The sequence below is a fragment of the Salvelinus alpinus genome, chromosome 18 (genome assembly GCF_045679555.1).
Source record: "Salvelinus alpinus chromosome 18, SLU_Salpinus.1, whole genome shotgun sequence".
Classification (NCBI taxonomy): Eukaryota; Metazoa; Chordata; class Actinopteri; order Salmoniformes; family Salmonidae; genus Salvelinus; species Salvelinus alpinus.
In genome coordinates, this window is record NC_092103.1 from 30,580,806 (window position 1) to 30,595,654 (window position 14,849).

Sequence of the window (14,849 nt, forward strand, 5' to 3'; positions counted from 1 at the left end):
AATGACTGTGTCTCCATTCAAGACATCACACCATAACAGCTTTCCATAAGCAAGACATGAACTTCAGACTATCACCAACTATCCAATGACTATAATAAGTCAACCAACAATATGGGCCAGGGCCGTCCCAGATAATACACCATGACTGATGTTTATGTTCTCCATCTCAGTCAATGTACCAGACGAGATAACGACAACATAAACAACGTTAGAACAACGCTCCATCAACCTTCCACAAACCCTTCCCCTCTTCCTGTCAACTTTGTCCTTCCTTGTGAAGAGAGGTGAGAGATGAGAGAGAGGGAAAGAGAGGTGAAAGATGAGAGAGAGGGAAAGAGAGGTGAGAGATGAGAGAGAGGGAAAGAGAGGTGAGAGATGAGAGAGAGGGAAAGAGAGGTGAGAGATGAGAGAGAGGGAAAGAGAGATGAGAGATGAGAGAGAGGGAAAGAGGTGAGAGATGAGAGAGAGGGAAAGAGGTGAGAGATGAGAGAGAGGGAAATAGAGATGAGAGATGAGAGAGAGGGAAAGAGAGATGAGAGATGAGAGAGAGGGAAAGAGGTGAGAGATGAGAGTGAAAGAGGGATGAGAGATGAGAGAGAGGGAAAGAGAGGTGAAAGATGAGAGAGGGAAAAAGAGATGAGAGAGAGGGAAAGAGAGATGAGAGATAAGAGAGAGGGAAAGAGAGATGAGAGAGAGGGAAAGAGAGATGAGATGAGAGAGAGGGAAAGAGAGATGAGAGATGAGAGAGAGGGAAAGAGAGGTGAAAGATGAGAGAGAGGGAAAGAGAGAAGAGAGAGAGGGAAAGAGGTGAGAGATGAGAGATGAGAGAGAGGGAAAGAGAGATGAGAGATGAGAGAGAGGGAAAGAGAGATGAGAGAGTGAGAGGGAAAGAGAGATGAGAGATGAGAGAGCGAGAGGGAAAGAGAGATGAGAGATGAGAGAGGGAAAGAGAGATGAGAGATGAGAGATGAGAGAGAGCGAGATGAGAGATGAGAGAGAGGGAAAGAGAGATGAGAGATGAGAGAGGGAAAGAGAGATGAGAGATGAGAGAGGGAAAGAGAGATGAGAGATGAGAGAGAGGGAAAGAGAGATGAGAGATGAGAGAGGGAAAGAGAGATGAGAGAGTGAGAGGGAAAGAGAGATGAGAGATGAGAGAGAGCGAGAGGGAAAGAGAGATGAGAGAGTGAGAGGGAAAGAGAGATGAGAGATGAGAGAGGGAAAGAGAGATGAGAGAGTGAGAGGGAAAGAGAGATGAGAGATGAGAGAGAGCGAGAGGGAAAGAGAGATGAGAGAGTGAGAGGGAAAGAGAGATGAGAGATGAGAGAGAGTGAGAGGGAAAGAGAGATGAGAGATGAGAGGGGAAGAGAGATGAGAGAGAGAGGGAAAGAGAGATGAGAGAGAGAGAGAGCGAGAGAGAGGGGATTAAAGGATGTCTGACTTGCGGCTCTACCTGTCCATGTTAAGACTATATAAAAGTGATGTAGGTGTAATCATTTCCCTTGTACTGTTTGTTATTGAGATGATCAGAAAGGAAAAGTGTTCTCTCTCTCTCCCCCTCTTTCTCCTTCTCTCTCCTCTCCCTCTCCTTCTCCCCCCTCTCCCTCTCTTTCCCCCTGGTCGTCCTTGTGTTGCCCCTTCATGGCAGACCAGACCGGACCGGACCGGAAGCAGTCAATCTTCGGTAGTGACGAGGCGTTCTATTATTCACCCAGGCTTCAAAGCACATTAACTCCAAGACAAACACACATGCATTATTCACTAAGGCTCCAATATATTCTTAACTCAACCCTGAGAGATATAGACACACACACACACACACACACACACACACACAACATTGTTGCACTGATATTTGATCTATGCACAGAGAGATAAATGAGAGTGGGAGGGGAGAGAGAGAGAGAGAGGAGAGAGAGAGATGGAGGGAGAGAGAGATGGAGGGAGAGAGAGATGGAGGGAGAGGGATGGAGGGAGAGATGGAGGGAGAGGGAAATAGAGAGAGAGAGATGGAGGGAGAGGGATATAGAGGGATGGAGAGAGAGAGATGGAGGGAGGGAGGGAGGAAGGGAGAGGGAAATAGAGAGACAATGTGCTTTTCTGTAGATAAAATTGCTGCTGTGTACGTTTCTAAATCAGGCTGGACGAGGTAAACACATCAAAATGCACCAGGCTTATAGCCAGAGCCACCGCCAACACATCACTGGACAAACCTTGGTCTTACCTTGTAGTAGTAGTAGTAAGAGAGAGAGAGAGAGAGAGAGAGAGAGAGAGAGAGAGAGAGAGAGAGAGAGAGAGAGAGAGAGAGAGAGAGAGAGAGAGAGAGAGAGAAGCACTTTAAAGCACTTCAAACCCAAGAACTGAGCCCAGAAACGAGCCCTCTCAGTCAGCTGGTGTTGGACCTAACCAACCAAGCTGACACCGGCACTGCTTCAAAAGAAAGAATTCCAATAAACAAAATCATGAACCAATCAAAGGACTCATATTTACAACATTGGAAAAACGAAACAAAATCCCAAAGCCGACTAAATTGCTATCTGACCCTAAACAGAGAATATGAATTGGCTGAATATCTCTACTCTGTCAGAGATTCGAAGCAGAGACAGATCCTTACCAAGTACAGGCTGAGTGACCACCGATTGGCAATAGAAACCGGCAGACATAAAAAGACATGGCTACCCAAAGAGGAGCGTGTATGTGGTCACTGCACGACAGGGGAGGTAGAAACAGAGATGCACTTTCTCCTTTACTGTGATAAATATTCCTCACCAAGAGATTCATTATTCACAGAAATGACTACATTTATTCCAAATTTTAACTTATTAAACCCAGAGGAAAAACTAAAAATACTCATGGGCGAAGGAGCAATGGCTCCTCTTGCAGCCAAATATGTATTTGCCTGCCATAGCCTGAGGGACACTGAATAATAACATCTGCATAGTAAGCAGTAACTTACTTATTATGACTGTTATTGTTATTACTGTTATTGTTATTAGTATTATTATTGTTGTTTATCATTCCAAATAGTAATGGTATGGGTGGTAATGGTAATGATAGCAGTTTAATGATAGTGGTGGTGGTAGTGGTGCATTACACCATACATTACATTCAACTATTGACTGTTACCATTTTATTGTTACTATTTTTTATATTTAATTTTGTATTATTATTTACTGCCATTCTATATTATTATTTGTCATTGTTTTAATTGTATTACAATGTATATTGTATACATTGTTGCTTTGGAGAGAGAGAGAGAGAGAGAGAGAGAGAGAGAGAGAGAGAGAGAGAGAGAGAGAGAGAGAGAGAGAGAGAGAGAGAGAGAGAGAAAAGAAAGAGAGGCACTTAGTCCAGTCTCTGGGGTCAGGGGCTAGGAATGTTGTGTCTGCCAGCCCTGAGGCATTCTCTGCCCTTTGACCTCCACTACAGCTCAATGACCTCTGACCTTAATTACAGCTCAGTAAACATGGCTTAATGACCCAGAGCAAGTTTTGATTTCTTACGATAACACACACAATGTCTCTGTATTAAGCATGGATGGATGGAGAGAGAGTGGAAAAAGAGGGCTGAGTGACAGAAAGACATACAGAAAGAGAGAGTGTAATGTTTACTTATGTTCCTCTTGTTTATTTCCCTTTTGTTTATTGTCTATTCCATTTGCTTCGGCAATGTAAACATATGCTTCCAAATCCACTAAAGCCCTTTGAGTTGAGCTGAGCGAGAAAGAAGAGTCTACAGAGGCCAGTCAGTGTGAAGACTTCAAACCAGGAGAGATAAACACTATTTATTCGATTTTTTCTTTCCATCTCCCAGAGTGGGTTCTGGAGGAAAACATCCCAGGCTGAAGCAGTCATCTCTACAGCCCTGAATACAAAGATCATCTCTACCATATCTCCTCCTCTTCTGTACAGCAGATCACATCTCCTCTAACTACACACACCAATAGCCTTATCTATCCTCTCCTGAAGAGAGAGAGAGAGAGAGACAGACAGACAGACAGACAGACAGACAGACTCACCGAGTGCATCCTGTAGGTACTTCTGCCCCACTAGTTTGAGGTACTCCTCTATAGCCTTGGTGGCCAGCGTGTTCTCTCGGAAGATCAGGTGCTCGTTCTCCCCACACCGGTCCACCTCTGACATCATCAGGTCTGTCAGGAAGTCCTACAGCAGAACAAGACGAGAAAACATGAGATGACACTACAGAAGACACTGCAACTCCTAACGGTCGAAACAATGTTGGGGATACATGTATACAAATTGCTATAATTTCTAAAAACAAGCAAAGCAATAACAATATTATATCCTGCCTTAAACAACATAATAGTTTACTGTCAACTGAAAATAAGTAAACAATAAGAAACACTCTTATGTTAATCATACATCTCATATCTCATCAGCATTCTGCACATGGTGACAGTCTGGTAATGTTCAAATAAACCTGACAGGAAACAGGGACATTTCTATACCCATTAGCAGTGAAGTCAGACAGTGAGACTGTGTGTGTGTGTGTGTGTGTGTGTGTGTGTGTGTGTGTGTGTGTGTGTGTGTGTGTGTGTGTGTGTGTGTGTGTGTGTGTGTGTGTGTGTGTGTGTGTGTGTGTGTGTGTGTGTGTGTGTGTGTGTGTGTGTGTGTGTGTGTCACAGTGCCAAGCCCAGCCCATAGTGGTGTGATTACTGCTTCACACTGTGATAATGGGTTGTCTCATTCCTCTGATGCAGGCACGGAGGACTCTTTATTATCTGGAATACACATGGACGTACGCACACAGTAATGGCAATATGGAACAACAAAATCCATTCAGGATCAACCAAGCCACCCCAGGAAAATGTTACTGGACAAGCAGAGGGCACATGACTGTTGATGGGGGATGGCTAAATGGTTTGTGGTGCGTGCTTAGTCCCCTCCTGTACTCCCTGTTCACCCACGACTGCATGGCCTCATACGACTCCAACACCATCATTAAGTCTGCTGACGATATGACGGTGGTAGGTCTGATCACCGACAACGATGAGACAACCTATAAGGAAGAGGTCAGAGACAACAACCTCTTCTTCAACGTCCTCTTCTTCAACGTCGACAAGACAAAGGAGCTGATCGTGGACTACAGGAAACAGAGGGCCGAACACGCCCCCATTCACATCGGCGGGGCTGTAGTGGAGCGGGCCGAGAGCTTCAAGTTCCTCTGTGTCCACATCACTAAGGATCTATCATGATCCACACACACCCACACAGTTGTGAAGAGGGCACCACAGCACCTCTTCCTCCTCAGGTGGCTGAAAATATTTGGCATGGGCCCTCAGATCCTCAAGAAGTTCTACAGGTGCACCATTGAGAGCTGGTTGACTGGCTGCATCACCGCTTGGTACAGTATGGCAACTCCTTGGCATCCAACCGCAAGGCGCTACAGAGGGTAGTGCGTACAGCCCAGTACATCACGGGGCCGAGCTCCTTGTCATCCAGGACCTCTATACCAGGCGGTGTCAGAGGAAGGCCCCAAAAATTGTCAAAGACTCCAGCCACCCGAGTAATAGGCTGTTCTCTCTGCTACTGCATGGCAAGTGGTACCTATGCACCAGGTCTGGAACCAACAGGAACCAGAACAGCTTTATGCATACACATATCAATGTGTATGCATTGATATGTAGGCTACGTGTGCCTTTTAATTTTTTTAAATGTAATTCTGTCCTTGAGCTGTTCTTGTCTATTGATGTTCTGTATGTCATTCTGTATTATGTCATGTTTTGTTTAGACCCCAGGAAGAGTAGCTGCTGCTTTTGAAACAGCTAATGGGGATCCTAATAAAATACCCCAAAAATACCATAAGACTGCTAAATAGTTATTTAAATAGTTAACCAATAGCCACCCGGACTATCTGCATTGACCTTTTTTGCTGTAACTTGTTTTGACTCATTATCTACATGCATGAAGAATGTGACAAATGTGCACGAGAAATGTGCACATGCACGAAGCATGTGATGAAGCATGTGACAAATATAATTTGAGTGTTACTCGGTGTGAGTAGAACATATAGGAAGGAATGATACATCACCACTCTCTAAAAATGATCTTAACGTTAGAGGAAGACATGCTTACGAGTTAGATTTCATCTCTTGGAGTTTAGTCACTTTTCATGTTCATGTTCACTGTTCATGCTGGAAACAGAGCTGTGAAGTCCCTGAACATCTAGTTAATCAGAGCGGCCCAGCACGGTGAGGACAAGAGAGAAGAAAAAGATGTAGTGAGAGGAGAGAGAGAGAGAGAGAGAGAGAGAGAGAGAGAGAGAGAGAGAGAGAGAGAGAGAGAGAGAGAGAGAGAGAGAGAGAGAGAGAGAGAGAGAGAGAGAGAGAGAGAGAGAGAGAGAGAGAGAGAGAGAGAGAGAGAGAAAAGAAGAGTGAGACAGAAACAGAAATAAAGAGAGAGATAGAGAGAAAATGAGAGAGGAAAGGAGAGGAGGAGAGAGAGAGGGAGAAAAGAGAGAGAAAGTGAATCAGAGAGAAATAAGAGAAAGAGAGAGGGGGGTGCTCAACTCAGACAGGTTCTGTAGTTCTAAGCCTGTTATCCCAGCTAATCAAAGCCTAGCAGCTGGAAGCCAATCAGAGCTTGATGTGCAGCAATAAGAGAGGCTTTCTGTTACCACACACACACAGAGAATGAAGCAAAAACTGTGTGAAAGAGAAAACTCCCTTCCATTTGCTGAGCACAATAATATTGACCTTTCCTGTGTGAATGGGCAGCCACCCGTCCCATCATTAGACTGGAAGTTCTTCTTCTCTTTTCTTTACCCGGCAGAATGTCAGCCCAATTATGATCTCTCCTCCAGCCTCCACCCCTCTCTATACATCTCTCCACCTCTCTCTCTCCCTCCTCTGTCTGCCCTCCACCCCTCTCTATCTCTCTCTCTCTCTCTCTCTCTCTCTCTCTCTCCCTCCTCTGTCTGCCCTCCACCCCTCTCTATACATCTCTCCACCTCTCTCTCTCCCTCCTCTGTCTGCCCTCCACCCCTCTCTATACATCTCTCCACCTCTCTCTCTCTCTCTCTCTCCCTCCTCTGTCTGCCCTCCACCCCTCTCTATACATCTCTCCACCTCTCTCTCTCTCTCTCCCTCCTCTGTCTGCCCTCCACCCCTCTCTATACATCTCTCCACCTCTCTCTCTCTCCCTCCTCTGTCTGCCCTCCACCCCTCTCTATACATCTCTCCACCTCTCTCTCTCTCTCCTCTGTCTGCCCTCTACCCCTCTCTATACATCTCTCCACCTCTCTCTCTCTCTCTCCCTCCTCTGTCTGCCCTCCACCCCTCTCTATACATCTCTCCACCTCTCTCTCTCTCTCTCTCCCTCCTCTGTCTGCCCTCCACCCGTCTCTATACATCTCTCCACCTCTCTCTCTCTCCCTCCTCTGTCTGCCCTCCACCCCTCTCTATACATCTCTCCACCTCTCTCTCTCTCTCTCTCTCCCTCCTCTGTCTGCCCTCCACCCCTCTCTATACATCTCTCCACCTCTCTCTCTCTCTCTCCCTCCTCTGTCTGCCCTCCACCCTTCTCTATACATCTCTCCACCTCTCTCTCGCTCTCTCTCCCTTCTCTGTCTGCCCTCCACCCCTCTCTATACATCTCTCCACCTCTCTCTCTCTCTCTCCCTCCTCTGTCTGCCCTCCACCCCTCTCTATACATCTCTCCACCTCTCTCTCTCTCTCTCCCTCCTCTGTCTGCCCTCCACCCCTCTCTATACATCTCTCCACCTCTCTCTCTCTCTCTCCCTCCTCTGTCTGCCCTCCACCCCTCTCTATACATCTCTCCACCTCTCTCTCTCTCTCCCTCCTCTATCTACCCTCCACCCCTCTCTATACATCTCTCCACCTCTCTCTCTCTCTCTCTCTCCCTCCTCTGTCTGCCCTCCACCCCTCTCTATACATCTCTCCACCTCTCTCTCTCTCTCTCTCCCTCCTCTGTCTGCCCTCCACCCCTCTCTATACATCTCCCCACCTCTCTCTCTCTCTCCCTCCTCTGTCTGCCCTCCACCCCTCTATATACATCTCTCCACCTCTCTCTCTCTCTCCCTCCTCTGTCTGCCCTCCACCCCTCTCTATACATCTCTCCACCTCTCTCTCTCTCTCTCCCTCCTCTGTCTGCCCTCCACCCCTCTCTATACATCTCTCCACCTCTCTCTCTCTCTCCCTCCTCTGTCTGCCCTCCACCCCTCTCTATACATCTCTCCACCTCTCTCTCTCTCTCTCTCCCTCCTCTGTCTGCCCTCCACCCCTCTCTATACATCTCTCCACCTCTCTCTCTCTCTCTCTCTCCCTCCTCTGTCTGCCCTCCACCCCTCTCTATACATCTCTCCACCTCTCTCTCTCTCTCCCTCCTCTGTCTGCCCTCCACCCCTCTCTGTACATCTCTCCACCTCTCTCTCTCTCTCCCTCCTCTGTCTGCCCTCCACCCCTCTCTGTACATCTCTCCACCTCTCTCTCTCCCTCCTCTGTCTGCCCTCCACCCCTCTCTGTACATCTCTCCACCTCTCTCTCTCTCTCCCTCCTCTGTCTGCCCTCCACCCCTCTCTGTACATCTCTCCACCTCTCTCTCTCCCTCCTCTGTCTGCCCTCCACCCCTCTCTATATATCTCTCCACTCCTCTCTCTCTTTCCATCTATATCAATAAAATTCAAAGGGGCTTTATTGGCATGGGAAATGTTTTTACATTGCCAAAGCAAGTGAAATAAACAATAAACAAAAGTGAGAAGACACAAAACAACATCAACAAAAAACGATTTGCATTTAACAGTAAACATTGCACTCACTAAGATTTCAAAAACAATAAGACATGTCAAGTTTTATATTATCAGCTATGCACATTGTTCTAGGAATGTGCAAATAGCTGTAGTACGAATAGTAGGGGAAGAGAAATAAACAGATAAATATTGTTTGTTTGCGCTCCACCGGTTGCCCTTTTCTTGTGGCGGGCCACACATCTTGCTGCTGTGATGGCACACTGCAGTACTTCACCTCACAGATATGGGAGTTTATCAATGTTTGATTTGTTTTTGAATTCTTTGTGGATCTGTGTAATCTGAGGGAAATATGTGTCTCTAATATGGTCATACATTGGGCAGGAGGTTTGGAAGTGCAGTTCAGTTTCCACCTCATTTTGTGGGCAGTGTGCACATAGCCTGTCTTCTCTTGAGAGCCAGGTCTGCCTACGGCGGCCTCTCTCAATAGCAAGGCTATGCTCACTGAGTCTGTACATAGTCAAAGATTTCCTTAATTTTGGGTCAGTTACTCCTCACTCTCTACCCCACTCCCTCCCTCCCTCGCTCTCTCTCTCTCTCCTCCCCTCCGCCACCCTCCCTCGCTTCAGTGCTAATAAGTAAAAGTGGAACACTTTCTATATTACTGTCACATCCCATCACCCAGACTATACCTCATTACCCCCCCCCCCCCCACAGAGACAGGAGGAAGCGAGGAGGGAGGGAGTGGGGAGGGAGGGAGTGGGGAGGATGGAGGGAGGGAGCGAGGGAGAGGGAGGGAGGGAGGGAGTGAGGAGGGAGGGAGGGAGGGGGGGGGGGGGGAGGGGGGGGGGGGGAGGATGGAAGGAGGCAGTGAGGAGGGAGAGAGGAGGGAGGGAGCGAGGTGGGAGGGAGGGAGTGAGGGGGAGGGAGGGGGGAGGATGGAGGGAGGGAGGGAGCGAGGGGTAGGGAGGGAGTGAGGAGGGAGAGAGGAGGGAGGGAGCGAGGGAGGAAGTGGGAGAGGAAGGGAAGAGAAGGGAGGAAGGGGGAGAGGAAGGGAAGAGGAAGGGAAGAAGGGGAGAGGAAGGGAAATGGAAGAAGGGGGAGAGGAAGGGAAGGGAGGAAGGGAAGAGGAAGGGGGGAAGGGAAGAGGAAGGGGGAGAGGAAGAGGAAGGGAGGAAGGGGGAGAGGAAGGGAAGGGAGGAAGGGGGAGAAGAAGGGAAAAGAAAGGAGGAAGGGGAGAGGAAGGGAAGAGGAAGGGGGAGAGGAAGGGGGAGAGGAAGAGGAAGGGAAGGGAGGAAGGGGGAGAGGAAGAGGAAGGGAGGAAGGGGGAGAGGAAGGGAGGGGAGGAAGGGAAGGGAGGAAGGGGGAGAGGAAGGGAAGAGGAAGGGAGGAAGGGGAGAGGAAGGGAATAGGAAGGGAAGGGAGGGGAGAGGAAGGGAAGAGGAAGGGAAGGGAGGAAGGGGAAGAGGAAGGGAAGGGGAAGGGAGGAAGGGGGAGAGGAAGGGAAGAGGAAGGGAAGGGAGGAAGGGGGAGAGGAAGGGAAGAGGAAGGGAAGGGATGAAGGGGGAGAGGAAGGGAAGGGAGGAAGGGAAGAGGAAGGGAAGGGAGGAAGGGGGAGAGGAAGTACAAGACATCAAACTCCAGCAGATGAGTCTCTTACATGCCAGCAAAACTCAGAAAGCCCTGTCCATCCCACTGCCTTACAGCCACAAATAACATCAGAGATAGGTGTGTGTGTGTGTGTGTGTGTGTGTGTGTGTGTGTGTGTGTGTGTGTGTGTGTGTGTGTGTGTGTGTGTGTGTGTGTGTGTGTGTGTGTGTGTGTGTGTGTGTGTGTGTGTGTGTGTGTGTGTGTGTGTGTGTGTGTGTGTGTGTGTGTGTGTGTGTGTGTGTGTGTGTGTGTGCGTGTGTGTGTGTGTGTGTGTGAAAGAGAGAGAGAGTGTGTGTGAGTATGCGTATGTGTGTGTGCTGGCTTGTTGGAGCGAAAGTGTTTATTGGTTCCCCTTCCCATGAAGAGTCACTCGATCAAAACTGAACAACAACAAATCCCTGAGGTTAAATGTTGAAATGTCACAAAAACCGCTCTCCCTGGGATGTACCCCTCCCTCCTCCCTAGTGATACTCAGAGGAACAGAGGCATCATGTCTGAACAGAGGCATCATGTCTGAACAGAGGCATCATGTCTGAAAAGAGGCATCATGTCTGAAAAGAGGCAGCATGTCTGAACAGAGGCATCATGTCTGAAAAGAGGCATCATGTCTGAACAGAGGCATCATGTCTGAAAAGAGGCATCATGTCTGAACAGAGGCATCATGTCTGAAAAGAGGCATCATGTCTGAACAGAGGCATCATGTCTGAACAGAGGCATCATGTCTGAACAGAGGCATCATGTCTGAAAAGAGGCATCATGTCTGAACAGAGGCATCATGTCTGAACAGAGGCATCATGTCTGAACAGAGGCATCATGTCTGAACAGAGGCATCATATCTGAACAGAGGCATCATGTCTGAACAGAGGCATCATGTCACACAAGAACAAGACTGCCAATAGAACAAACAGAGTATTACTGTATGTACGCACATAGCAACATGCACAGGAGCCGGATACAGAACAAGTAGCTGAAGAAATCAGGACTTGGACATTGCCTGCGTCAGGTGTACATATTAAATATATCTAATTACAAAACACAAATAAAACCTGGACATACACGCACACACAGGGGCGGCAGGTAGCCTCGAGGTTAAGAGCGTTGGGACAGTAACCAAATGGTTGCTGGTTCTAATCTCAGAGCCGACAAGGTGAAAAATCTGTCTCTGTGCCCTTGAGGAAGGCGCTGGACAATGGTGACACTGGCTGTGACAGCACTCCCTGCGGCTGTCACACACACCCTATCTGTGATGTCATATGTGACTGTAAGGCGGTGGGATAGACATGGCTTTCTGAAAGAAACACATTTCCATTACACACTTGTATAAGTGTGTTACAGGACAAATAGCACCCAAATAACGATTAATTACACACACAAACCTGAACAGACCCTAACCAACAGAACACATTCCATTCCCGTATTGGAGCGTCACATGAAGTGGTTATCACAGGTAGGTACAGTACAGCCCAGGAATGAGTCCCTCGTTAAGAAGAAGACAAAAGAAGTCCTTCGTTCCCGTGTTGACACACGCAGATCTGTCTCTCTTTCTGTAAGGCGTTTCCATGGCAAAATGAGGCAGAGAAATGCACGAGTGAGAGCCAACTAAAATGACCTTTCTCACCAGTTGCCTCAATTCAGCCTCATCTTAGGGATAATGTGGGGTAGAGGTGGAGAGAGAGAGAGAGGGAGAGAGTGTCTTGGCATTTTCCTCCACCACATCCACGCTCTTTAAATTGGCCTGTCCTTGTATGTGGTTGACCCTGTTTGATTATTCAATAGCTTTAGGGGAGGAGACACACACCGGTGTGCATAGGGTTTAATAGTGTACACCATAAACCCCCAGAGTCAAGACAGGAAGCCTTTCCAATAAAGGAGTGAAGACAAGGACAATGTCGTTCTGGCTTTTGGGAATTGCAGTGATAATGCTGTAGAAAACAGGGGGTAAGAGAGATTACATCAACGATTCGTCCAATCAATAACCCTGGCTTAACAGCCCCGGGCTGGGACAGGACCCCCCCCCCTCTCCTCTATCAACCTTCCATCTCTCCCTCCCCCCTCTTCCTCCGTCCCTCCCTCTTCCTTCCTCCACCCCCTCTTCCCTCTCCCTCTCGATAGTTGGAGTACGGCTTTCACCCAATATCATCAGCACCCTGCAGATATGGGGGGGAAGCCATGTGTGTGTGTGTGTGTGTGTGTGTGTGTGTGTGTGTGTGTGTGTGTGTGTGTGTGTGTGTGTGTGTGTGTGTGTGTGTGTGTGTGTGTGTGTGTGTGTGTGTGTGTGTGTGTGTGTGTGTGTGTACCTTGGGGTGTACTGTATGTTTGTTGTTTTGTAAATGTGCATGGTGTGTGTGGTTGTGTATTTGTTTCTTAGATATGGTGCCAGTTGTGACTTCTACGAAGGTATGGATCATTTGGGCGGGTGCTTTCCCCTGCAGTCCACTGTTGTATCTCTCCCCAGTTCCAGCTCTGACTGCAAGGTGAAACTCAAGCTGCCAATCAATGGAATCTGTCCATCTAGGTCTCCCTCTTCCTCTCTCCTCTATCACTCTCAATTCTTCTCTCATCACTCCTTTTTGTCTTTCCCGCTCACGACTCCAACACCATCCTTAAATTTGCAGATGACACGATGGTGGTTGGCCTGATCACCGTTGACGATGAGACAGCCTATAGGGAGGAGGTCAGAGACCTGGCAGTATGGTGCCAGGACAACAACCTCTCCCTCAACGTCAGCAAGACAAAGAAGCTGATTGTGGACTACAGGAAATGGAGGGCTGAGCACACCCCCATTCACATCGGCGGGGCTGTAGTGGAGCGGGTCGAAAGCTTCAAGTTCCTCTGTGTCTACATCAGTAAGGACCTATCATGGTCCAAACACACCAACACAGTCGTGAAGAGGGCACGACAATGCATCTTCCCCCTCAGGAGGCTGAAAAGATTTGGCATGGGCCCTCAGATCCTCAAAAGGTTCTACAGCTGCACCATTGCCAGCATCTTGACTGGCTGCAACCCCACTTGGTATGGCAACTTATTGGCATCCGACCGCAAGGTGCTGCAGAGGGTAGTGCGTACGGCCCAGTAATTCCCCGGGGCCGAGCTCCCTGTCATCCAGGGCATCTATACCAGGAGGTGTATGAGGAAGGCCCTAAAAGTTGTCAAAGACTCCAGTCACCCAAGTCATAGACTGTTCTAGACCAAAAGGCTCCTGCCAAGAAAACCAACTTGTGCCCTGAGACACTAATTAGCAGGGTGTGTGTTTTTGTGTGTGAGATGGCACGAAGCAGCACATGGTTTGAAGCAATGAATCATACAGACTAGCAGTGCTGCTGCCCCATGAAGACCAAATTGAGTGCTGAGACAGAAGAGAAGAGGGGATGTTCACACTTCATCTAATTAAATAATGAGAACTCTGCTACTCGAGGGCGACGCAGGGAAGAAGGGAAGAAGGGGAGGATGGAGGGATGGAGAGATAGAAGAGAGAGGGAGGGTGAATTTGTTATCTGATTGTCTGCTCCTGTGGATGAAGAGCCACTTAACACCATCCGTTAGCTGGGTTTACCTCCAGGACAGTACAACAGAAACACTAACAGCAGAAGAAGATGTTTCCTGTTCGCTGTGGCCAGCTGAGCTCTATCTGCCAAAATAATCATTCCCAGAAGTCCATGGGTCCTGATTGTAAATAGCCTCTACTACGAGACCAGGCGCCATCTTCCTCAGCGGATAGAGAAGAGTAGAATGGATACTGCGTTTAGGCCTGCCACGAGAAGAGAGAGTGATGGCTGAGAAGGATGCTCTGTGCCGCCCCAACACAATGAAGCCCTGCTGGTGTTGTTTGTGTGGTGTGGCTGACAATGCTGCGTGAGTGCACTAACACACTGGCTGGGTCAGGGAAGGGCTGGAGAAAGGAATGAAAGGATGGAGAAAGGAATGAAGGGCTGGAGAAAGGAATGAAGGGATGGAGAAAGGAATGAAGGGATGGAGAAAGGAATGAAGGGATGGAGAAAGGAATGAAGGGATGGAGAAAGGAATGAAGGGATGGAGAAAGGAATGAAGGGCTGGAGAAAGGAATGAAGGGATGGAGAAAGGAATGAAGGGATGGAGAAAGGAATGAAGGGATGGAGAAAGGAATGAAGGGATGGAGAAAGGAATGAAGGGATGGAGAAAGGAATGAAGGGATGGAGAAAGGAATGAAGGGATGGAGAAAGGAATGAAGGGATGGAGAAAGGAATGAAGGGATGGAGAAAGGAATGAAGGGATGGAGAAAGGAATGAAGGGATGGAGAAAGGAATGAAGGGATGGAGAAAGGAATGAAGGGATGGAGAAAGGAATGAAGGGATGGAGAAAGGAATGAAGGGCTGGAGAAAGGAATGAAGGGCTGGAGAATGGAATGAAGGGATGGAGAAAGGAATGAAGGGATGGAGAAAGGAATGAAGGGATGGAGAAAGGAATGAAGGGATGGAGAAAGGAATGAAGGGATGGAGAAA

General features: G+C 48.3%; 1 protein-coding gene across 5 annotated transcripts in view; it reads right to left on the bottom strand.

The window, feature by feature from the left end:
- The window catches only part of LOC139544181 (disabled homolog 2-interacting protein-like), a 267,245-nt gene that overhangs the window by 38,179 nt on the left and 214,217 nt on the right, over positions 1 to 14,849 (bottom strand). For all 5 annotated transcript variants that reach the window (XM_071350999.1, XM_071350998.1, XM_071350997.1 and 2 more), the window contains one exon: positions 4,016 to 4,160. In XM_071350999.1, the coding sequence (XP_071207100.1) occupies positions 4,016 to 4,160 (145 nt within the window). The remainder of the gene's footprint in view (positions 1 to 4,015; positions 4,161 to 14,849) is intronic.